This window comes from Halichoerus grypus, chromosome 11 (assembly GCF_964656455.1).
Source record: "Halichoerus grypus chromosome 11, mHalGry1.hap1.1, whole genome shotgun sequence".
NCBI classification, from domain to species: domain Eukaryota; kingdom Metazoa; phylum Chordata; class Mammalia; order Carnivora; family Phocidae; genus Halichoerus; species Halichoerus grypus.
The window spans coordinates 44,481,365-44,507,218 of NC_135722.1; the positions used below are offsets into that span (position 1 = coordinate 44,481,365).

The 25,854-nt window shown below is 45.8% G+C and overlaps 1 protein-coding gene across 2 annotated transcripts in view; it reads left to right on the forward strand.

Moving 5' to 3' along the window:
* Positions 1 to 1,197: 1,197 nt before the first annotated feature.
* The window catches only part of GALNT18 (polypeptide N-acetylgalactosaminyltransferase 18), a 348,769-nt gene continuing 324,112 nt past the window's right edge, over positions 1,198 to 25,854 (forward strand). The window contains exon 1 of one of the 2 annotated variants that reach the window (XM_036087930.2): positions 1,198 to 2,001. In XM_036087930.2, the coding sequence (XP_035943823.2) occupies positions 1,767 to 2,001 (235 nt within the window). In that variant the 5' untranslated portion in view covers positions 1,198 to 1,766. The remainder of the gene's footprint in view (positions 2,002 to 25,854) is intronic. The other variant, XM_036087929.2, reaches the window with a different exon arrangement.

Sequence of the window (25,854 nt, forward strand, 5' to 3'; positions counted from 1 at the left end):
TCGTTTCCAGCCATGGGTAAAGAGAAATCTTCCAGTTGGTGTCATAGCATATTTTGGGGGGTTTTGGTTGATCAGCCCTTGGCTGATGGCCATAAAGTGCTCCTTCTTTGGTTTTGTGCCCTCCCTCTTTTGTGGGGCCAGTTCTTGGAATCCAGAAAATATCACTTGAAAGAGCCGCCTTGAGTACTACGCCCCTGGCCCCCGGGGTGCTGGTGTACCGGGTGGCTGTGCCCCAGGCTGCCTCCCTGAGTCTTCAGGAAATGTCCCCACAGATGGGGAAGAGGATATGAATCTGTGTTTTAAAGAGTCTTTGTTTAGAAGATTTTTATTGGTGCTGAGAAGTGACTTCAGCAGAAGGGGTTAATATGAATAAGTACATTTGCTCTTATAACAAATAAAATAGTGTCAGCCATTAGAGTCCAGCCATGTCCCTTTGCTGTCAGTCACAGTTCTGTCCTCTCTAACACCAATTACAAACAGCATGCATGGGGACTTTACAGTTCACAGCATAATTCCACCCCGTGCCTCTGTATCCCCTCCCCACACCCCTGGGATATTGCTGTGCGGGATTTCCCAATGCACTGACACGAGCCTGGTCCCACGTGGACGACAACTGGGTTACAGGGCACAGTTTTGTTCTGGGAGCTGTGCAGACTTAAAAAAAAAAAATCTAGATAGGAGCAAAACTCTTCCAGAGGTTTGGTGGTCATAGTGGTGGTCCAAAATCTGGGAGATTCCTAGGAGGGTTAGCTCCTTTGACAGTTGCCAAGTCTGGAGACATCCAGGAAGCCGGCAGACAGAGGGCTTGGGACAGGGGGAGGTCGAAGTGAGGCTAAGGAAGAAGTGGATGCCCACGGGGCCTGACCAAGGGCAAGACTAGTCAGACGATCCCGCCCAAGCTTCCCTGGCCTCTCTGCTTCCAAGAGGGACGCGGAGTCGGCCAGTGGGACTGGGACGAGAAGCCCCGCTGAGGGGCGCTGAGCCGCGAGACCCCGCAAAGACCGGAGGTGCCGGCGCAAGAGCCAGAGATGGAATTCCCTAGAGGTGGAATCTGCGGACCTAGGGGCTGAGCCTGGCGGCGCGCCGCCTCCGGGAGCCTCGGGTCTGGGGCAGCCAGCGCGGCCGCCGGTGGAGGCTCAGGCGCGTCCCTGGAGGGCGGGAGCCAGGGGCGGCCAGCAGGTGGGGCCCGGGGGCCGGACTCCGCCCCCCGCGCCCTCCTTGTTGGTCCGCGGCCGCCCAGCACCGGCCCCTCTCCCGAGCCGGAGCGCGATTGGTGGCGGCGCTTGTCGCTCGGAGGGGACCGGGCCGCTCTGCTCCGCCGCTCTCCCCGCCGCCGCCGCCGCCGCCGCCGCCGTCCTTCCAGCAGCGCGGGCCGGTCGGACCGCCAAGGCAATCCGCGCCTGGCGATGGGAAACGGCGCGGCCGCGGACCCAGGCTGTGGCAAAGTTTCCCAGACGCGCGTATCCGGGCGCGCGGCTGCGGGCCACCCGTGACCGCTTCCAGAAGGGCTCGGAGATTTTTAATTTGGAAACAAAATCCACCTCATTTCCTTTGTCAAGCTCTCTCTCCGGGTGGCCAGCGGCGGGAGCTCCAAACTTGGGCACGGCGGCTCCACGGCGAGCAGCCCAGGCTGTGGAGGACCTCGGGACTCAGGTGCTCGGGCGCCGAGCGGCCCCGGGCGGGCTGGGGGGGTGTGCGCGCGGGGGAGTGCCGGCGCGCGGCGAGGAGGGTCCCCCGGGAGCTCTATATGGAGGAGGGAGCCCAGAATGGTGTGCACCAGGAAGACCAAAACTTTGGTGTCCACTTGCGTGATCCTGAGCGGCATGACCAACATCATATGTCTGCTCTACGTGGGCTGGGTCACCAACTACATCGCCAGCGTGTATGTGCGGGGGCAGGAGCCGGCGCCTGACAAGAAGCTGGAGGAAGACAAAGGGGACACCCTGAAGATTATTGAACGGCTGGACCACCTGGAGAATGTCATCAAGCAGCATATCCAAGGTACGGGCGCCCCGGGAAACTTGGGCGGCTCACAAGGCCGGGGAGTGCCTGGCGCGGCCCGGGGTGCGCTGGGGCGGGTGCGCATGGAGCCAGCGGCGGCGGGGTCTGAGGCCGCAGACGCTTGGGGGGCTGCGGGTGCGCTCTCGCCTGCGTGGGAGACCCTCGCTGTCCGCGGCGGTGCGCGCTTCTCCAGGGCACACGTGTGTGCGCGGGGCTCCACGCGCGGGTGTGTGCAGCTCACTGGCGGTGTGGGGGCGCGCTGCGCACGTGTCCAAATGTGCCTGAGACTCCCGGCTGGTTGCTCGCCGGCTCTCGGGATCACACGGAGGTCCGGCTCAGAGTGTGTGTACGTGAATGTTTGTGTGTGTGCAGGAGAGAGCGGGCGCGGGCAGTGGAGCTCCTTTGGCCCGCGTAAGGGCCCAGGGCGAGATGCTTGCGCGGCCCCAGTCTTTGGCATTTAGAACCTACAGGCTGTGGGACAAGCCGGGGCTAGGACGATTGCGTAGACCCAGCCCCAGCCCTGCTGTGCGCCGTCCGTGGGCGGTTGGACATGTACCGGGAATCTGTGGCTGGGGGTGCTGTTCGAACCTATAGCGGTCCCCACCCCCATCACAGCCAGTGGGTCCAAGACCCTCTCCAGGAGCAGGTGTCTACTCGGGGAAGAAGCAGAGGAGCCTGGAGCTCTGTCCACTGCGGTGGCGCATCCGCCTAGGACCCAGACAGCCCACCCTGGGCTGTGCCTTCCCCGCGGAGCCCGGTGAAGGCCGTTCCCTCCGGTAGCTCCACTCCCAGGCCCAGGGAGCGGTTGGGGCGGAGCAGACAGACTCGGTCGCAGTGGGTCTGGAGTCTAAGGCTGCGCGAGGTGGTTGCGCTCCCTCCAGGTCAGGGCTGGGGCCAAGGGGAGGATGGGGTACGGGAGCTCTCCCGAGGAGACCCCGTCTGATGTGCTGTCAGAGGCAGGCGATGGAGAGCTCCCGGCACCGCGGGGCACTGGTGCTGGGTGTGCACACACGCGCGCGTCTCACACGTTCACACTTCTTTTCTTCACCTCCCCGCTTCCCCTGCTCTCTCCCAGGAGTGGGAGCTTCTTAAAGGCAGGGAGCCTTGTTCACCTGTAAACGTGGCAGCCCAGCCAGGCTCTGGGTCCACTGCCCAGCAGACCTTGGCAAATATCTGCTTGAATGGAAGCCTTTCTCCCCCAGGAGCACTCTCTTTTGTTCACACGTAGGCGTCTGGATCTGCTTCTGCCCCAGCTGCCCCTGCTAAGGTAGGGAGAGCTGCTGTGTCCACAGTTGGTCTATTTCCCCATAGGTCCCAGGGAAGGTTCAGGTGAGGGCAGGAGAGGTGTACATACCGCTCGTGCTTTCTAACTGATGACTTCAAACCAAGCCCAGGGCTTGGGGACACTTCCTAGCAAAGGGGACCCCTGGCAGCTTCTCCTTCATACCTGCCTCTGCCTCTCAAACTGGCCCTGGGCTTGGCAGACCAGTTTATCCATCTGATGGTTCCTGTTGCTGCTGTTTCTTACTTTTTCTATCCTGTGGGTCTGGACTGACAGTTCATCAGCGACAGAAGTACGGTGTTTGCCCCAGGGTGATTCAGAATGTTCCCAGGGAGACACAAGGCCATACCTTACTTTGACGTTTCCAGTTTGCCTACAGATTTTGAGAGATTTTCATTCACAGATTCTGTGTGTATGTGTATATATATATATTCCTGGAAAATGGTTCTCTTGTGCTTTCCAGTCTGCTCAGGGAGGAGGTGAGCGAGGTACTACTTTGGGAAGCGGTGAGGAGACGTTGTTAACCCATGAGCTCATCACAGAGTAGCCCCTGTCATGTTGAATGTGGACCACGTCACATGATTTATAAGGCTGTACATGAAAATGAGTACAGTGTTAAAGCTGAAAGGAGCCTTTGTGATTTTGTTCCCAGGAAACCTTGTAACTATGCATCGTTCTGAACTTTAAAATATATACCTGAAAAAATTGGGAGAAATAGGAAGCAAAGACAGAACGGGATTCTGAAGACATGGTTGGTCCAGTTCTCTTGTGTATGTGCACTGACTGTATTAGGACTCCTGTGGATATTCAGAAATGACCAGATTCTCAGGACAGAAAGGCAGAAGCCACAACCTGTAGAGGAGTGGGGAAGAGTCAGTGGCTTGGGGAAGACTAGATAGGAGGCAGGTAGAGGGCAGAGATTAGTTGGATGGTTGTGCTATGATGGTGTAGTGATGACTACTGACAACCCCCGCCCCCCAGTGGTGCTGGGGCCATCCAGAGCTAGGATGCAGGGAAGTAAGGAAACCTAGGGGTTTACTTGATTTAAGTAAGAGGCCTGCAAAGTTTGGGACTGGCCAAGTGCAGCTCTCTGAAGGCAGAGGGTGGGAAAGGACAATCCGACTCTTATACTTGGTGATGTGGACCGTTCATGTGTATTCCACTGTCACATTTCTTCTAATCAGTACAGCCTTTTGAGCAACCCATTTTAGTCTGCTGAGCTGGGGGAGTGGAGAAGAAAGGATAATGATAACAGCTGAAAATTATATAGCACCCATTATGTGCCAGGTACCATTCTAAGTGCTTTATGTATATCGACTAATTTAATCATCACAACCCTATGAGATGGGTAATATTAACTCTATTTTACAGATGAGGAGATTATATGATTTGTCTAGGGTCACATCACTGGTACATGGTAGTTCGAAGATTTAAACCCAGCTTATGTGGCTTCTTCAGAGTCTGTGTTCTTAACCACGTACTATACTGTCCTCTAGAGGGCCAGCAGATCACAGGGGGAACAGTGCTCCCCTGGAGTTACTTGATGGTGGGGGTGGGTGTCAGAATGAGAGACCTCAGAGAATGGCCAAGGAATGATGAAGTCATAGCCTTTCCACTTCGAGACTCTTCCGTAGATAAACTCAGGAAGCTCTGGGTTTTGTTTTATCTCATGCTGAGAGGCAGAGGTTACATTCACTAAAAAAGTGTTCATGGAATACCCAGGACAGTTTCTGGCACATTCTACAGAGTAGGTGCTGGATGGATGAATGGATGGATGAATAAGTACACAGTGTGGATGCCCAGTGCACCAGTTAGTTATTAATGAAAGCGTTTCCATTCTCAAATGAATATGTTTTGCTTTGGAGCCTTGCTCAGGCTCCTCTTTGCTTTGGAAGGAAAGTTGTCCCGGAAACTGCAAATGTCACAAAATGTTCAGCAGAATGTTCCATAGGACTTGCAATTAGAAGAGGCTTTGGAGCATCACCCTAGAGGTCTGTTCTAGTCATGACTGAAAAGCTTATTTTCCTCTTGGGGTTTGCAGTGATATTTCATTTTAATTTGTTTTCTGATTGAATGATTTAATTAGATGGTGTTTGAGAATCTCTTGGGAATGTAAACTGCAGTTTTGAGAATTTTTATTTTTTTTAAACCAAATCTATGGTAAAGGAGAGGGTAGATAGCTCCAGATTTCAAAAATAACATCCTGTTGGATTGGAGACACGAAATCCGTGTTAGTACAGGTTCGCTCTTTGGAGGAGAAAGATGGATTGCTGGAGGTGGTGAGGTGGATGAGGCAGAGGGTCCGCTGAAGGAGGCCTACATGTTGGAGACTGCCGAGAAACAGCAGTGTTGGTGCGATTCTTATTTTGAAGTCCAGTAGAACCCCAAACAGCTTTCTCCTTTTCTTGATTAGTACCTTTTTGAATCTGTAAAAGATTGTGCCAATATTAAAGAAAATATTTAAAAATGTATAAAATTGCCTCTAGTGCATTCTACTCTAACCCAACTATTTTGCGTTTTGAACATTCCCTTCTAACTTTGCCCATCTGCCTCCATATTTAAAAACAAAGGTGTAGTCATGGTTCACATGTAATTTTATATTCTCCTTTTTTTCAGCTTGCTTCTTGTTAGAAGTGTTTTTTTTTTTTTTTTCATGTTTGCTACATAGTTTATTGATTCAGTCTTTATTTATTGGAGACCTAATATGTACCAGGCAGCACACCGGGGAGGTGACGTTGGATACAGTGGTGAATCAAGACACTCCTGGACCCTGTCGTGTAGACTTGTTTTTAAGGGACAACAATCAACACAATTGGGGTTTAATTTAGTTAACTGAATAACTCGGCAAAGAGGAGAATAAAACAAAATATTGCACACGTGCAGTAAATATTTTATTTTCATATTATTTTTGAATGTGTTGTACATTCATTTGCCAGCCTTTTGATGTTAAGGCCAGGGCTTTGTCTTTGGGCTGGGTGGGCCAACTGCCTTTCTGAGCATCTTCCTTGCCTAAACCACGCCCATAATGTGCTGCTTACAGAGACTGATTTCTAGTTCTGTTTTCTTTAAAATTCATTGAGAACTTAAAGATGCTTATGAAGCAACCTCCATGTAGTAGCCTAAATTTTTATGACTTTTATCTTGTCCTTTGCAGTGATTTTGCTCACATGCAATCTGACTGCTATGTAAGTGACTAGCTTTATAAAGTCTTTCCAAAGCAGTGAAATTAATTTTCTTAGAAACAGCAACTCTCATCTTCTTAGCAGTCATATTCCATTGGTTTATAGAATATGTAATTAAATTATGCTGTTACAATGACAAGTACCAAAAGTATAAACACATTTGGGAACAAACTCAGAGGAGTGTTGGTAAGCATACAGCTCAATTGTTAGCTGGAGATGTGAGTGGGGGTGGGGTAGGAGAGAAAACAGAGGAACAAAGCTATCTTGGGGCTTGTTTTCCAGGGGGATTGAAGGTGCGATTCCTCTGGAGGGTAACTAAGTAGAGGGTTTTTAAGGAGAACTTGTACTATGTATTTTTTCAATTTTTTTATTGTTATGTTAATCACCATACATTACATCATTAGTTTTTGACGCAGTGTTCCATGATTCATTGTTTGTGCATAACACCCAGTGCTCCATGCAGAACATGCGCTCTTTAATACCCATCACCAGGCTAACCCATCCTCCCACCCCCCCCCAGAACCCTCAGTTTGTTTTTCAGAGTCCATCGTCTCTCATGGTTCGTCTCCCCCTCCGATTTCCCCTCCTTCATTCTTCCCCTCCTGCTATCTTCTTCTTCTTCTTTTTTTTTTTCTTAACATATATTGCATTATTTGTTTCAGAGGTATAGATCTGTGATTCAACAGTCTTGCACAATTCACAGCACTCATCATAGCACATACCCTCCCCAGTGTCTATCACTCAGCCACCCCATCCTTCCCACCCCACCCCCCACTCCAGCAACCCTCAGTTTGTTTCCTGAGATTAAGAATTCCTCATATCAGTGAGGTCATATGATACATGTCTTTCTCTGATTTACTTATTTCGCTCACCATAAACCTTCCAGTTCCATCCACATCGTTGCAAATGGCAAGATCTCATTCCTTTTGATGGCTGCATAATATTCCATTGTATATATATACCACACCTTCTTTATCCATTCATCTGTCGATGGACATCTTGGCTCTTTCCACAGTTTGGCTATTGTGGACATTGCTGCTATAAACATCGGGGTGCACGTACCCCTTCAGATCCCTACGTTTGTATCTTTGGGATAAATACCCAGTAGTGCAATTGCTGGATCGTAGGGTAGCTCTATTTTCAACTTTTTGAGGAACCTCCATACTGTTTTCCAGAGTGGCTGCACCAGCTTGCATTCCCACCAACAGTGTAGGAGGCTTCCCCTTTCTCCACATCCCCGCCAACATCTGTCGTTTCCTGACTTGTTAATTTTAGCCATTCTGACTGGTGTGAGGTGCCATCTCACTGAGGTTTTGATTTGGATTTCCCTGATGCCGAGCGATGTTGAGCACTTTTTCATGTGTCTGTTGGCCATTTCGATGTCTTCTTTGGAAAAATGTCTGTTCATGTCTTCTGCCCATTTCTTGATTGGATCATTTGTTCTTTGGGTGTTGGTGTAGATTTTGGATACTAGCCCTTTATCTGATTTGTCATTTGCAAATATCTTCTCCCATTCTGTCAGTTGTCTTTTGGTTTTGTTGACTGTTTCTTTTGCTGTGCAAAAGCTTTTTATCTTGATGAAGTCCCAATAGTTCATTTTTGCCCTTGCTTCCCTTGCCTTTGGCGATGTTTCTAGGAAGAAGTTGCTGCGGCTGAGGTCGAAGAGGTTGCTGCCTGTGTTCTCCTTTAGGATTTTGATGGACTCCTGTCTCACACTGAGGTCTTTCAACCATTTGGAGTCTATTTTTGTGTGTGGTGTAAGGAAATGGTCCAGTTTCATTCTTCTGCATGTGGCTGTCCAATTTTCCCAACACCATTTGTTGAAGAGGCTGTCTTTTTTCCATTGGACATTCTTTCCTGCTTTGTCAAAGATGAGTTGACCATAGAGTTGAGGGTCCATTTCTGGGCTCTCTATTCTGTTCCATGGATCTGTGTGTCTGTTTCTGTGCCAGTACCATACTGTCTTGATGATGACAGCTTTGTAATAGAGCTGGAAGTCCGGAATTGTGATGCCGCCAGCTTTGCTTTTCTTTTTCAACATTCCTCTGGCTATGCTGGGTCTTTTCTGGTTCCATACAAATTTTAGGATTATTTGTTCCATTTCTTTGAAAAAAATGGATGGTATTTTGATGGGGATTGCATTGAATGCATAGATTGCTCTAGGTAGCATTGACATCTTCACAATATTTGTTCTTCAATCCGTGAGCATGGAACGTTTTTCCATTTCTTTGTGTCTTCCTCAATTTCTTTCATGAGTATTTTATAGTTTTCTGAGTACAGATCCTTTGCCTCTTTGGTTAGATTTCTTCCTAGGTATCTTATGGTTTTGGGTGCAATTGTAAATGGGATTGACTCCTTAATTTCTCTTTTTTTTTTTTTTTTTTTTTTTTAAAGATTTTTTTTTTATTTATTTATTTGAGAGAGAGAATGAGAGAGAGAGAGCATGAGAGGGGGAGGGCCAGAGGGAGAAGTAGACTCCCCGCTGAGCAGGGAACCCGATGTGGGACTCGATCCCGGGACTCCAGGATCATGACCTGAGCCGAAGGCAGTCGCTTAACCAACTGAGCCACCCAGGCGCCCCGACTCCTTAATTTCTCTTTCTTCTGTCTTGTTGTTGGTGTATAGGAATGCCACTGACTTCTGTGCACTGATTTTATATCCTGCCACTTTACTGAATTCCTGTATGAGTTCTAGCAGTTTTGGGGTGGAGTATTTGGGGTTTTCCACATAGAGTATCATATCATCTGCAAAGAGTGAGAGTTTGACTTCTTCTTTGCCGATTTGGATGCCTTTGATTTCTTTTTGCTGTCTGATTGCTGTGGCTACGACTTCTAATACTATGTTGAATAGCAGTGGTGATAGTGGACATCCCTGCCGCGTTCCTGACCTTAGGGGGAAAGCTCTCAGTTTTTCCTCATTGAGAATGATATTCGCTGTAGGTTTTTCATAGATGGCTTTTATGATATTGAAGTATGTACCCTCTATCCCTATACTCTGAAGAGTTTTGATCAAGAAAAGATGCTGTACTTTGTCAAATGCTTTTTCTGCATCTATTGAGAGGATCATATGATTCTTGTTCTTTCTTTTGTTAATGTATTGTATCTCGTTGATTGATTTGTGGATGTTGAACCAACGTTGCAGCCCAGGGATAAATCCCACTTGGTCGTGGTGAATAATCCTTTTAATGTACTGTTGGATCCTATTGGCTAGTATTTTGGTGAGAATTTTTGCATCCATGTTCATCGGGGATATTGGTCTGTAATTCTCCTTTTTGATGGGGTCTTTGTCTGGTTTTGGGATCAAGGTAATGGTGGCCTCATAAAACGAGTTTGGAAATTTTCCTTCCATTTCTATTTTTTTGGAAAAGTTTCAGAGGAATAGGTATTAATTATTCTTTAAATGTTTGGTAGAATTCCCCTGGGAAGCCATCTGGCCCTGGGCTTTTGTTGTTGGGAGATTTTTGATGACTGCTTCAATTTCCTTAGTGGTTATAGGTCTGTTCAGGTTTTCTATTTCTTCCAGGTTCAGTTTTGGTAGTTGATACATCTCTAGGAATGCATCCATTTCTTCCAGGTTATCTAATTTGCTGGTATAGAGTTGCTCATAATATGTTCTTATAATTGTTTGTATTTCTTTGGTGTTGGTTGTGATCTCTCCTCTTTCATTCATGATTTTATTTATTTGGGTCATTTCTCTTTTCCTTTTGATAAGTCTGGCCAGGGGTTTATCAATCTTGTTAATTCTTTCAAAGAACCAGCTCCTAGTTTCGTTGATCTCTTCTACTGTTCTTTTGGTTTCTATTTCATTGATTTCTGCTCTGATCTTTATTATTTCTCTTCTCCTGCTGGGTTTAGGCTTTATTTGCTGTTCTTTCTCCAGCTCCTTTAGGTGTAGGGTTAGGTTGTGTACTTGAGACCTTTCTTGTTTCTTGAGAAAGGCTTGTATTGGTATATACTTTCCTCTTAGGACTGCCTTTGCTGCATCCCAAAGATTTTGAACAGTTGTGTTTTCATTTTCATTGGTTTCCATGAATTTTTTTAATTCTTCTTTAATTTCCTGGTTGACCCATTCGTTCTTTAGTAGGATGCTCTTTAGCCTCCATGTATTTGAGTTCTTTCCGACTTTCCTCTTGTGATTGAGTTCTAGTTTCAAAGCATTGTGGTCTGAAAATAGGCAGAGAATTATCCCAATCTTTTGGTACTGGTTGAGACCTGATTTGTGACCTAGGAGGTGATCGATTCTGGAGAATGTTCCATGGGCACTAGAGAAGAATGTGTATTCTGTTGCTTTGGGATGGAATGTTCTGAATATGTCTGTGAAGTCCATTTGGTCCAGTGTGTCATTTAAAGTCTTTATTTCCTTGTTATTTGCTTAGATGATCTGTCCATTTCAGTGAGGGGGGTGTTAAAGTCCCCCACTATTATTGTATTCTTGTCAATGTGTTTCTTTGCTTTTGTTATTAATTGCCTTATATAGTTGGCTGCTCCCATGTTAGGGGCATAGATATTTACAATTGTTAGATCTTCTTGTTGGATAGACCCTGTAAGTAGGATATAGTGTCCTTCCTCATCTCTTATTACAGTCTTTGGTTTAAAATCTAATTTGTCTGATCTAAGGATTGCCACCCCAGCTTTCTTTTGGTGTCCATTAGCATGGTAAATGGTTTTCCACCCCCTCACTTTCAATCTGGGGGTGCCTTTGGGTCTAAAATGAGTCTCTTGCAGACAGCATATCGATGGGTCTTGTTTTTTAATCCAATCTGATAGCCTGTGTCTTTTGATTGGGGCATTTAGCCCATTTACATTCAGGGTAACTATTGAAAGATAGGAATTTAGTGCCATTGTATTGCCTGTAAGGTGACTGTTACTGTATATTATCTCTTTGCTTAGAGGACCCCTTTCAATATTTCTTGTGGGGCTGGTTTCGTGTTTGCAAATTCCTTTAGTTTTTGTTTGTCCTGGAAGCTTTTTATCTCTCCTTCTATTTTTAATGACAGCCTAGCTGGATATAGTATTCTTGGCTGCATATTTTTCTCATTTAGTGCTCTGAATATATCCTGCCAGTCCTTTCTGGCCTGCCAGGTCTCTGTGGATAGGTCTGTTGTCAATCTAATGTTTCTACCATTGTAGGTTACATATCTCTTCTCCCGAGCTGCTTTCAGGATTTTCTCTTTGTCTCTGAGACTCATAAGTTTCACTATTATATGTCAGGGTGTTGACCTATTTTTATTGATATTGAGGAGGGTTCTCTGTGCTTCCTGGATTTTGATGCCTGTTTCCTTCCCCAAATTAGGGAAGTTCTCTGCTATAATTTGCTCCAATATACCTTCTGCCCCTCTCTCTCTTCTTCTTCTGGGATCCCAATTATTCTAATGTTGTTTCATCTTATGGTATCGCTTATCTCTCGAATTCTGCCCTCGTGATCCAGTAGTTGTTTATCTCTCTTTTTCTCAGCTTCTTTATTTTCTATCATTTGGTCTTCTATATCACTGATTCCCTCTTCTGCCTCATTTATCCTAGCAGTTAGTGCCCCCATTTTTGATTGCACCTCATTAATAGCCTTTTTGATTTCTACTTGGTTAGATTTTAGTTCTTTTATTTCTCCAGAAAGGATTTCTCCTAATAACTTCCATGCTTTTTTCAAGCCCAGCTAGTATCTTTAAAGTGATGATTCTGAACTCTAGATCTGACATCATACTAATGTCCGTATTGAGTAGGTCCCTGGCAGTTGGTACTACCTCTTGTTCTTTTTGTTGAGGTGATTTTTTCCGTCTTGTCACTTTGTCCAGAGGAGAATAGATTAATGAGAGAACAAAATGCTAACAGGGTAACAACGTCCCCAGAAAATATACTCCAAACAAATCAGAAAAGACGTGAAGCCGGGGGAAAAGAAAGGGAAAGAAAGAAAAAAGAAAAAGAAAAAGAAAAAAAAAGAAAAAGAAAAAGATAAAAACAAACAAAAATGGAACAAAACAAAAAAAAACAGAATATGATCAAATATCAGGCTGGTGCATAGATCAGTGCCACACACTAGATTTTGGGTATATTTTGGTCTGTTAGAAGAAAGTGCCTCCCAAAATTTTAAAGAAAGAAAAACTTATATATGTACAAAAATAAGGGTTGATATGATGAAGGGATGGAATATGACTGTAAAGATGGAAATTATAAAAAATTTTATAAAAGGAATTGCTAAGAAGTTGTTTGAAAAAAGAAAGAAGAGGATTTAAAAAAAAGGAAAAAGAAAAAGGAGAGAATGTGATCAGGCAGGGGAGTAGAAAAAAACCATACTCTAGAGATTTAGGGTATATTTTGATCTGTTAGAAGAAACTATCTCAAATTTTTAAAGAGAGAACAACTTATATATATATGCCAAAAATACGGGTAACTATTATGAAGGGATAGAATATGACTCTAAAAATGAAAAATAAAAATGTTTTTTTAAAAACGGGATTGATAAGATGTTGGTTGAAAAAGGGAAAAAGAAAAATTCAAAAAAAAAAGTTAAAAAAAAAATTAACTTTGAAAGACTACAGAATCATGGTAAAAAAGCCATGGATTCTATGTGCAGTATTCCCCTAGCGCTGGAGTTCTGCCGTTCTCATTGATCGGTAAACTTGGTCTTGGCTGGCTGTTCTGGCTGATCTTCTGGGGGAGGGGCCTGTTGCCGTGGTTCCCAAATGTCTTTGCCTGAGGCAGAATTGCCCCACCCTTGCCCCGTTGGGCTAAGTAATCTGCTCGGGTTTGCTCTCGGGAGCTTTTGTTCCCTGCAAGCTCTCGTACAGCTTTGGAGGTCGAGAGTGAAAATGGCGGCCTCCCAATCTCCGCTCCGGAGGAGCCCAGAACTCGGGGCCCCACTCCTCACTGCACCCCCAGAGAAAAGCCGTCAGTCACTCCCATCTCCCCGGTCTCCGGCCACACTCCGTGCTCAGCCGGCCTGTGACCGAGCGTTTCTATCTCTGGCACCCGACCCCGTGTGGAGTCTCCAAACCCCGCAGATCCCTGCGGTGCGCTCCCATGCCGCTCCTCCCCGGGGGAGGAAGGGGAGTCTCCCCGGATCTGCCGCTTGTTGGGTCCCTGCTGGAGGAGCAGTGGCCCGACTGTGCCGCGGATCTCGGTTTATGGCAACCCCGAGCTGAGAGCCTGCGCCTTGGCTCCGTCTCTACAGCCAGCTTCCCCGCTCTGATACCTGGGAGCTCTGCCACACTCAGGCACCCCCAGTCTTTCTGTGACCCCGAGGGTCCTGAGACCACACTGTCCCACGAGGTTTCCACCCCCGCTTAGCCACTGGAGCGACGTCCCTCAGCGGAGCAGACTTCTAAAAGTTCCGATTTTGTGCTCCGCGGCTCTATCACTTGCCAGAAGTGGCTGATGGAGGCCCCTCCCCCACCATCTATCCTCCTGAATATCACCTCGGATTCACTTCTCCGCACGTCCTACCTTCCAGAAAGTGGTCGCTTTTCTGTTCAGAGAGTTGTTGCTATTCTTTTCTTCGATCTCCTGTTGAGTTTATGGGTGTTCAGAATGGTTTGATCCCTATCCAGCTGAATTCCTGAGACCAGATGAAATCCAGGTCTCCTACTCCTCCGCCATCTTGCTCTGCCCTGAACTTGTACTATATTTTTAATGGCTGCATAGTATTCCATCATTGATATACCTTTATTGACTTAACCACTTACCCATTATTGAACATTGGCTTTTCTACTATAATTAACACAGAAATAAACATCTTCACCTCACTTTTCTTCTTTTGAACTATTTTTTAAAGGATCTGTTTCTAGAAGTGGGATTACTACTGACTTAAATAGTATGAACATTTTAATGAAAGATTGTTTTCAAAATCTTTCTACATGGCCACCAGCAATTTATTATTGTACCAGTTTCATGGAGCCTGGCCAGCCCTGGGTGTTACCATTAAACTTATTCTGGGCAAATGTAATCACTGGCAAGTGTTCTTTTAATTTGTACTCCTTTGATTACTGTCAAACTTAGTATCTTCCCCCTACCCCTGTTTGTTTTCACCTTGTATTGGTGTCTTCTGCCAGTTTTTCTCTTGGGATATCAGTGTTTGTGTATTTTATATATATGTTTTATTTATGTAGATCACTAAATATATATATATGTGCACACATACACACACACATACATATATATACACTGCCTGTATTCTATATTATATACATAATTTTTGCTTTATATAGATGATTTAGGGCAGTGGTTTTCACACTGTGGCCCCAGGAGCCCCAAGCTTCTAGAAGGTTGGATCCAGGACCTGAGAAATAAAAGGGTCAAGTGAAGTCTCCAGGACCCCTCCTGCACCCACCTCTCCCCTCCTTGCAGCCAGTGTATCTCCTCCTTCATCTGTCTTATATTTGGTGTTCTGTAAAATATTTTTAAAATGACTCTGCTTCTTTTCTAAAAAAAGGTTGAAAATCACTGTTTTGGGAGAAAAAGAAAGATCAGACTGTTACATTTTTGTGAGGGATGATGGTAGCATAAAGAATTCAAGAGAGTAAACAAATCTTAAAGGAAATTGAATTCCTAGGTAGTGTTCTTATAATATCTATTTACCCTTCTGAATACCATGATTAATAATGTATTACATTATATGACTAATTTCCAAATCCATTATCTTACTTCACTGAGTCAAGATCATCCCAACAATGGGAGAAATGGATTATTAACTGCTTTTTGTTTCCTAAAAGTTTGTTAGGCATATTATGTGCATATTAATGTACATTAGGTCGGTAAAAACAGGTTGCTCACTGTGATTACAAACCATATGTGGTCCCTAAAAGTCAGAAAATGTCCTAGGTCTGGATGTTGGGAGGTTATTTTTTTTTTTGTCCCCTGTAGCTTTTGGATGTCACCTAGAATTTGTTGGTGTCCTTCTCATCTGATCCCTGACTTGGCAGGGTTGTAAAGAAGAGGATACGATGTTTGCTGAATGCTTGGAGTTTATTTGAGGAAAGGGTGTCATTTAAACAGTAAAGCTATTTGTCCTTCGGAATGAACTGTGGCATGTGAAATTATATTAGTAACAGTGATTGATATTTTGAGAGAGTACAAAAGCAGGATTTAGAAGTTGAGCCCAATTACCTTTATTAATAGCCCCAGACCACATCTTTGTGGAGTAGGAAAACCTTGACAAAGAATACAACTTTTTCCCATGGCCAAAGAATTTTCATTTTTATCTAGAAGTGTGTAGGCTGTAAAATAAATGAATTCCACATTCTTTCCCATTCACTTGACATAAATTGTTATTTGCCCTTGATAAGTAGGTTGATGTAGAATCTCAAGGAGAATTCGGAATGAAATGTTGGAGAGCCATAGTCTGGTTCTGTGGTTTGTGAGGGCCTCACAGGTCAGCATAGCTCACTCGGGTTAGTCTGGTCTGTGTTTTTCCATAGGTATTTATGGGATTCATAGCCACATACAAGGTTACTGGACCATCTTCATTAGCATCCTATAGAATTTCACTTCACTTAACTTGGACAGCTGAATGGGCTATTGCCTTGATTGGGGGGCTTGAGGGTCTCTTTCGGATTGTTGTCCTTTTTCATTGCTTGAGTTCTGTCCAAGAGTCTGGGCCAGCTGGCTGCCCTGTGGAGAATCATATAGGAAGGCAGTCTAGTTGCAGGTGATGTCACGCAGAAGGTTCTTTGGGGAAGCACCAGGCTGAATGAGTGATGAATGTAGCCAGAAGGTAGCAAGATGGGATTTGGGGAGAAAGAGGATTATGCATGAAGATGGAGGGGCAGAAGTCCATAAATGTGAGCTGGGCAACTGCAGTAGACAGCAAGGGACGGAGTGGGTTAGGTCTGCTGGTTGATGATCCAGATGAAATGAATGCTGGCCTGCACTTTTTATGCTGGCCTTGAATGTCTCTCCAGGGCTGCAGGTTCTTGAATTGGGTAGAGATTGGATTATTCCGTGGGGCCTACAGTTGTCAACTTATCAAATCTCACTCTGTTTTTGGGGTCAGAGTCAGCTCCATTCCACACTGCAGTGTGTGAGCACAGAAGTGCTTGATGTTTTCCCTTTCCTCAAACACATGCCTTCACATGCAGGGCACACGCCCCAGGGCGGGGCAAGGATGAAGCATGTCCCAACACGGTGCACTTATTCTCACTCTATCCCTTTCTCTCCCACTCAAGAAAGCATATTCATATGCAAGACGACGTGATAACCTTGAGATCCCTTCAACTGATTAGTTAAGCCTAATCATTCCTGTGTTTTGGTACTTAAATTATTGTTAATAACAAGTGACTGCACAACTGTTCTGATATAAAATTTGTTGTGGTGGTGATTGGAAACAGCTGCTGTTCTGGAATCTTATGTGTGGGTCTGTGTACTTTTTATGGACCCAGCTGAGTGCAGCCAACTGGAACTTGAAGCAAGAGGATTCCTGATTATGTGCACACTAATGCTTTGGTAGTTTTTTTCTGGCTACACGATTATGGATTAAACTGTATTGCTAGGACAAATCATCCCAGTGGGTATGAGGTTCGGATGTAGCTCTTTCACTGTCCAACATTCCATGTCAGTTTTGTGAAGGTTTGCTTTTGGGAGATGAAACTGTCCTTAAGGAAGCTTTCTGAAAGCCCTGTGTGTCCAGCCCCAGGGAGACCATGACAGGCTTCCTGTACAATGCCGCTGCTGAAATGGAACTAGAGCCAGCAGACATAGTTCTCTGGGCTACGTTTTGTTACTACTTCCCTTTAAGAGTCCAGAGAAGTGGCATCTGCACCCCTCTCCTTGGGATGGTTGAGAGCATGAAAAATGATGCCTGAAGAAGAAGTTTAGAGCCAACTCTTTGGAATGAATGGGTTCATTCCACCATTGTCCAGAGTTTAAGACAGAGGTGGAGCACCCTGTTTAAGATTGTTGGGTATTGTTGCATTTTAAGCAGCAGTGGTGACCTGTTTGCCTTGCCCATCCATCTTTGTCCCCTGGGACAGGCCATTAAAGGCCATTGAGATCCCAGAGGAATGGGAACGTAATTCAGGGATCTGGACAGGACAGGATTTGAAACCTGGGCTCATAAATGTCATGCTAATGGCATCTGGGACTCGGGAGAACAGTACCAAAATTGCTTGAGCCAATGAATATAAGCATAAGAAAGCTAAGAAGGGATTTGAAGCTCCAGAAGTGACAAATGAGAATCCTAGCCAAATCCTGGGTTTATTTTAAGAGCAACAAGCATATAGAGTATTGGAAGATTGATTGTATCAGGAGGCACAGAGGAAGAGAACTCCTATGTGTCAGGTACTGGGCTAAATGCTATCCATACATGATTGCTTTTTTTTTTTTTTTTTTACATGTTTGCTTTTTATCTTCACAACACGGAGGGAAGAGTTTTAGAGGTGAGAACATTGATGCATAGAGACTTAGACTTTACCCAAGGTCACACAGCTGATAGTGGTGGAGACAAGAAGGGAAACTTTGTCTAGCATATATGTCCTCTACAGAAGAAAAAAAAAAGGTGAAAATCACACAGAGAGGACCAGGAGATGATTCTACTGAAGATTGGGTTCAGGTGTAAGCTCAGAGGCCTCATCAGGTCAAGTGGGAGACTGGTAGGGGAAAGGGAGCCAGGCAGTCAGGTGGCGTGGTCTGTCCTTGTGTAGGTGAGGGCTCTGCTCTGGAAGGGTGAATGCAGTACTGCTCCAGAGGCCATAGAGAGCCCTTTCTCTTGGATCATTGTGGATCTGCTAGGATCATCGTAAGCCCCCAGGAACTTGTCCTGTGGGAAAAGCAGAGCGTGCCAACTGCAAGCTAGAGCTCATTCCAGTTCCCCTCGGGACTTGGGAGCACTTACTGTGTGCCCGGTGCTGTGCTGTGTTCTTTCCCTTTCACTGGCATAGTCATGTGTCTTCTGGGGTGATCAATTCGTCCCATTTGCCCAGGACTTTCCCTGTTTTAAAACTGTAATTCCTGGGTCCAAGGAGGCCCCTCCAAGCCTGGGCAAACCCAGATGGTTGGTCATCCTTACCTTCTCACGATGGTAAATTCTGTTTAATGGCAACTCTTCGCATCAGGGCAAAAACAGCCCTTTTGATTGCACCCTATCTGGGTCTTCTGCTTTCCGCTCTTGAACTTGACTTTGTCCGAGAGTTGTAAAGAGGACAGTGAGGGTCCCGGCAGCCCCTGCCCCATTCTCCCTGCCCACACAGGCTGCCTCCTCTCTCCTTTGTTATTCCTCCCGCCTCGGCACTCTGTTTTTTAGCTGTCTGAGCCTCTCAGGATTTGGAAAGGAAAAAAACAATTGCTGTAAAGGAAAGCTCTAATAAAGTGGTTTGGGCACAAAACATCAGCAGCTGTTTATTTGCCCAAAACAGTAGGAGTCTGTATTAATAACCTTGTGAGTTATATGCTGGGAAGTTAAAAGTAAGCAAAAATCTTACTTGAGACCCACAAATGTGACTTTATTCCTTTATTGAACTAATCTCTCTTCCTGTTTATGCTGGTGACATTTTCTATTATCCATGTGGAAGATCCTTCTTGATATTCTGCTACAGATTTATTTAGCTCTGCCTTGGTTAGGGTCCCAGAGCAGAGGGGTTTTCTGGTGTCTTTTTATTGTGGTTATGATGCTTGGTGTTTATGTGGTTCTCACCTCAAAGGATCTTGACAAACGGGTTTGCCTAATTAATCATCATAGTATTTCCCTGATGAGAGAGAAGGAGCCGTGGAGGAATGGGAGGGGTGTGGGAGAGGCTTCAGACCTGCCTCTCAGTTCAAGGGCTTGAAAAAGTGAGTCTTTTAACATTTTTGGTTTCTTCCACATCTAAATCTCAGCTTAGTAATAAACTGATCCTCTGATTTGCTTTATTTTCTAAAAGACTGTTTGGAGGAAAGTGTCGAGATTATGACATAGACCCTTCAAGTCTATAATTGGGCCAGGCTTTAAAAAAATATTTTACTAGACTCTGGAGATTTATGTTAGAAGGGAAATCCAGTGCAAAGTGGATAAAAGAGACTTTTATCAATGATTCAAAAATTGGAAAAAGGAACCAGTGAGGAAGGGTTGTAGAAATAGGCCTGCACTTGTCTGGAGAAGAGCTGGGAAGAAGAAAAGAATTAATGTTTGCTGAGCATCTATTAGGTGCTAAATGCATGGCACGTGTTACCTCATTTTAACCTTGTAAGCAACCTTGTGGGATGTTGTTACCCCCTGTTCTACAGAGGAGGAAATCAAGGCTCAGTGACTATAGTTCACTGTCCAAGATCATGCAGTTACTACAAGATAAAACCCCATTTACTCTACAAAGCCTCCTTCGTAAGGGGCCAGGGATCTTCTTGTTTTTCTGCTCCAGTGATCCTGATCGAGGGAAAACAGAAGAAAGGTTGCAGGTGAGACTGGAAGGATGCATGAGAGAAGCAAGACCATGGGATGGGTTACCAAGCAACTATTGTGCTGGTATCCTTCCCTGGAGACACAGAAGGATGCTTGTGCCAGGAGCTGTCGGGGACCGAGCGCTCAGGAAAGCACAGAGAGGCTCTGGGCATGGCTCTAGAAGCTGGCAGTATTACTTTCTTCAGGAGGGGACTTAGTGTGAGTAAGACCATCTCCTCCACTCACTCAGACCTAAGGTTTGGGGGTCCTCCAGGCTCAGGGCATGGGGTCAGGTTGGGGAGCATGGAGGGGACTGGTGCATGCAAAAGAGACAGCAGACATGTCCAGGTTTGCCAGGCACTTCCCATTTCATTGAGACAATGAGATATTCAGGTAAAGTATATGTAACGATGGGCCCCTAGCTCTGTGGGCAGATATAGGAGGTGGACACCATGGCTGGAATTGTTTATTGGGCCCCGGTGGGGTGGTGGTGGGGGGCATGAGATGGTCAGGAGAAACTGCAGACCTGCTTCCAAGTTCCTATTTTTTCCCCAATATGGCTGGGAATTTGACGGACCTGTGATGTCCTCCGGCTTTCTATTGGTCACATGCTCAGATCCTTCTGTTCCTTCATCCAGCTAGCACTTATTGAACACCTAGTAAGTGGTGAGGATATTTCAGTGGGACACAGACAAAAATACAAAGAGTCCCAGTTAAATGAAGTGGTCAGGGGCTCTCCTATTAGGAAAAACTTGGAGAAAGATAGGTGTGAACTCTGTCTGGTGGGAGAGATTTCTAGGTGGAGGGAACAGCCAGTGCAAAGGCCCTGGGGTAGCAATGTGCCTGGTGTATTTGAGAGTAGGGTAGCTAGTGTGGCCACAGCAGAGTGATTATGGGAGAAAGGGTGGGGGATGAGGCCAGATAGGGGCTGGTTGAGGAGCAGGTTGTGCAGGCCTTGGAGGCCACTGTGGGAGGAATGGGGAGCCATGGGCAGGGGTGAGCAGAGGAGCCCAGCTTTGAAAGGCATCAATCCAGGCTGTCCTGTGGCTATTTCCTGAGCACTTCTCATGGGCTTGACTCTGTGCCAGGCATGGCGGGAGATGACAAAATATACAGGACATAGTTCTTTCCTTTAAGAAGCTCATAATGGAGGCGAGAAGACAATACAAGAAACAGTTGAGGAGCTTTTGCAAGCTAACTAGTGTAATGAGAGTTAAAATTGAATTCTAGAAGAGTGCATTGTCAGAACAGACTTCCTCGAGGAACTGGGACTTATGACACATCTTGGAAGAATGAAGAGGATTTAGAGGCGTGGAGTAGGGGAGATTTGGAGAGACTAAGCTCAGATATTAAGTAGAACCAGCAGTTACCTGCCTCTCATTTAATGTGGGGGGAAGAGTGCCTGGAATCAGCACTACCCTTTCCAGGTTGGGTGACCTTGGGCAAGCCTCTTCACTGTCCCGTGCCTCAGTTTCCCCAGCTATAGAAATGATGGCAGTTGCTCCTTTAACATTGCGGGATTGTTGTGTGATGCAGGAAAGCGCCCCCAGCCTGCCTGTGCCCAGTGTAGGGATGGGGGCGGGAAGCACATTCTTTCCTTCAGCCTCCCTCCCTTCCCTCTGTCCTTCATTTCCACTATCTTTCCTTCTTGGAGCTCACATCGAAAATACGATCGGGAATATATTTTCTGGTCGAAACACCTAGAAGAGCAGATTTGAAGCCCGTTTCAGTGCCATTAGACATGATGCACGTGCTAAGGCTTCCCCAGTTCCATCCAGCTTGAGAAGGTCAGAAGCGAGCTTAGAGGGGAGCCCAAACTCATTCTAATGCTCAAGTGTCTCAGTCTGACTCGCCTCCTGCTCTGAAATTCTAAGCCTGCAGGCCTGGGGACCTGCTCCTGTTTGTAGAGAAAGATTTGTTTTGTAAAACCCACTTGGCATTGCAGCAGGCAGCAGACCATATCAGGAATGTGCGGTGTTTGTAGGAAGCTTGGCTGGTGGGAGAATGATGCAAGGTGCCCCCCCCCACCCCGGTTACCTGGCCAACATCTCATTTCCTTGGTGATGGATGGATCTGTGGGGAAGGACGCTCCCCAGTGGCGGAAGGAGAGTCTCCTTGAGGAGAGACTTGGGTTTTCTTGTGTTTCCACCTCCTTACAGGACTGGACCCACATCAGCCTATCTTCCTGCCAGGGTGAATTTGATTTAACTCAAAGCAACATGACTTATGATTTCAATTGCAGGCAGGAAGGTGTGATTTAAGTCAATTGTCAGGAAGACTCAATTTAATCTTTTCTTTCTTCCCCCTCTACAAAATATGCATTTTGTGGCATGGTACAATTTTAATATACACCCTTTACAACTCAGACATAGATGTAGTTTCACATTGGGAAGATACACTCTACATTTTTTTTTCCTTTTAGTACTTATCCATTTAAAGTTCTCGCAAAAAAGATTCCTTTCTAGTGACAGCAGAAAACTGAGAGATGGTTTTGCTTTCTTACTAGAGAGAACTGTGGTAAATCACTGTGAAACCTCCGGGGCAATTGCTGTTTCTTGATTAGCAGGGCTAATTTTGGTCACTTAGGAGACAGATAATTCTGTTAACAAAACAAGAAAAATCATTATTTTATTTACCTAAAACTGTACAATTGTGAAATTTAAATGTTTTTCAACAACAGCCAGTTGTTTTTTAGTGAAACAGGCATAAGTACTTTTAAGTTTGTAATTACTTTGGAAGTACAGAAAGTTGACTTGATTTTTGTAAATTGAAAATTAAATGTCTTATTTCACCCTGGTCTATATTAGAAATGTACATATAGTATTGTGCAGCTCAGTGCAGTCCTCCCCTCTTGCCTCATATATTATTAGCAAAGAAAGGTGAGCTTTCTCAAGTTGTATCTTAATTGTGAAAGCTTTAGCCTGGTAAAGATCTAGAGGGATCTTTACTTAGAATCAGAGCATTGCTAGAACCTGGAAGTAACATCTGCAACCACATCCTCAACCTGTTTGCTGAGGTATCCAAGGCCCAGTGCAACTTGGTGACGGCCCTGGCGGTCCTCCCCTGGGACCTGGAGACTTTGGGGGAGGGATCTGGAGGTCTGACTCAAGTCTCGAAAGTTTCCCTCTACATCCTCCTATTTCCTTCAACCTCAGAAGAAACTTCTGCAGTGGGAAAGTAAATCCTTGGTTACATATTCTCGGATAAAGCCAGATGCTTAAGGGACAAGAGATGGGTAGATTTCCATAGCTGGGATCTGTGGGGACCCCTTAGTCCTCTTTCTGTGGCCTGTCTGGGTCCTTGGGGCTTGCAATCTACTGCCTGGGATCATCTTCAGAGTTGAGGACATAGCTGTTAGCAGGACCTGCCTTCGGTTCCACGCAGTGGATGGCAGCTCCTGGAGATGCAGCCTCTGCACTGGGAGCAGGCTTCTCCCAGCTTGGCAGATCCCAGCGGTGGTGCCCATGGAGGAGGGGCAGAGATTTTACATCGAGGAGAGGAAATGAGAGAAAATTGACATTTATTGGGCACTGACTAGATGTTCGGCATGGTTTAGTTCACTTCATTTTATAAAGGCCTTAAAATAAGCCCATGAGATCATTAGTCCCATTTTATAGATGAGAAAGTTGTACTGTGTTGTAACTATTCATCTGCTTTTCCCATTACACTGTGGGTTCCTTGAGGGTAGAGGCAGGGTCCTAATTTTTCCATTCTCCTGTTTGACACAGTGGCAGGCATGTAGTTGGGACTGAGTAGGAATTTGTTGAATGACTGAATGAATAAATAAGCAAGCCTGCCTAAAACCACTTACTTAGTAGGAACATCATATCCAGGTGTCTGGCTTCAAAGCTGTCTGGAAGGGAGGCCAGGGGACTGAAGAACGGATTCTCATCCCTCCAAGTTTGGGGGTGGTTTGCACGAGGTGGTCTCAGGCTGTGTCCTCCTTCTGGGGCAGGGACAGGAAAACACGCATTTATGGGGTCTCTTTCAAGGCACCTCCTAGCTTACACTGCTGTCGCAAGCTTTAATCAAAGGGAAGCAGCAGCTCAGTGGAGTGTGTGTGTGTGTATAGAATGTGCTTTCCTGCACTGAGATCCCCCAGGAATCAGCTGGTGAGAGGAGCTTGAAGCCTTCAGGGGACCCTCGATATCTTTATTTTAATAAAGCTGTCACTTGTGGTCACTTTCAAACAAAAGCAATCTTGTGGGTCTAGAAGGGGAAAAATAAACCTGCACCAAAAGCAGAGAATAATGCCAGAAAAGATGCAGCTGAACAAGGAGGCTCTGCTTCAAAAAGAAGGACAGAGTTGAGGTCATTTAAATGGATACCCAGAGAGTCAATAGGAAGGAGAAAGCATAGCTTAATTTCCAAAGAAGGATCGAGAATTTTTCAGGGCCCCAGGAGCTAAAGGGAAAGGTGGCCTTTGGCTTCCCAGCTCACGTGGCGGCGGCTTGGCCTCCGGTCTACACGGAGGCCTATGAGAACCTCAGAATGGATCCCACCATCTTGAGTTGTCTTTAGGGTGGCAGTGGTAAGTTGGGACCATCTCTTCCCACACTCTGGAGGGAGGTGGCAGAGGAGGAAGAATTCTCAGAGAGGGTTGCTCTGGACTCAGGAGAGGATTTTTTTCCTACCTGTTTTGTCGAAATTCCTTGGGCACCAAAGGCTGAAGATGGTTCGGGAACAGAGCGAGAAATTGACCAGGCTGAACCCCTTGGTTCCCTGGTGGCCGCCTGGGGAATCACCCACTGCGGGGTGTCGGTTTGGGTTTGGACCTGCAGGCCCTTCACGGTGGCCCGGCGCAGCTTCTCCCACCCACTGCAGTCAGCAGGCCTGGGAAGCGGGCCCAGGAAGAAGGTTCTTCTCCGACTTGGCCCAGTGGGACAGAGCAGCCTGTTAGCGGGAGCCACAGATTACTGTGATTTTTCTTTTCCTGTTATTCCCTGATATTTTCAATTTGAAAAGAATCATTTAAACAGTAGGGTAGAAGAGGGCATGGTAGACATAGGGGGAAAATTGAAAATGTCATTTAAAAATGACTATTTCATTCTTTTGCACCTCAGCAGACAGATGGCTGCCTCACCTTTTGCCCACGGCCAGGAGCAATAGCCTGATGGGTCAGCCGAGGAGAGCAGTGATTTTATTTTTCTTTTCATTTCAAACAGATCGTGTAGCCCTTGGGGTGTGGGGGACCGGTGGAATGAAGCTCTGGGCTGGGAAACTAATTATGCCTCCCTGCATGGCTGAGCTAGTTAATACCAAACTGTCATTGAGTCTGATTCTTTCCTGGGGCAGAAAAGCTTCCCAAATTCCTTATCTCTTTCTCTTTGCCTTGGGAATGGAGGCCTTTTGGTTTTTTGCCAGTTTGAGAAAACAGGAGCAAAATTCAGGAAGCTTCTGGAAGCTCTGAAATGGTGCTCTGGGTCCTGGTTCCAAACATGCCCTTCTGATAGACAGCAGCCTTACCTCCTCCAGCTCATAAGAGGTGCTGAGTTTAGAGTCAGATGAGCTTGGCTCCAGTTGGTGCTGCCACTCACTGGTGTGATGTTGCCAGAGGCTGCCCGGAGTATCTCAGACTGTAAACAGATTGCTTGTGCACCCTCTCCCTCCCCACTCCCCGGCGATGTGGGCTCAATGATGGGTCACCTGAATAGGAAGCCTGCCTCGCTTTACTGATCCTGAAACTGAGACCCAGCCAGGTGCATGGTATGGTCAGCATGGTGTCACCAGTGAACCACACAAGATGCAGATAATCAGAAATTCAGTAATGCTTTTAAATGGATTTTTAACTTATTAAACAAACCATTTGAAAAATGGTCACACATATATGAGTAAGACATATTTATTCAATCTATAGATAATAAACTCATTATGCTTTGCAATAACTCTGACCCCAGTACGTTCTATCCCTTTCCCCAATCTGGAGATCTGGGGCTCATAGTCTATGCAGTCCCCAGCTAGCTAGGTGTCTCAAATAGTGGATCCAATAAAATCTATGAGTCTTTTTAAGGACAGAGAAAGGATTTTAAATATTGGGTAGTGGCATTTAAAAAT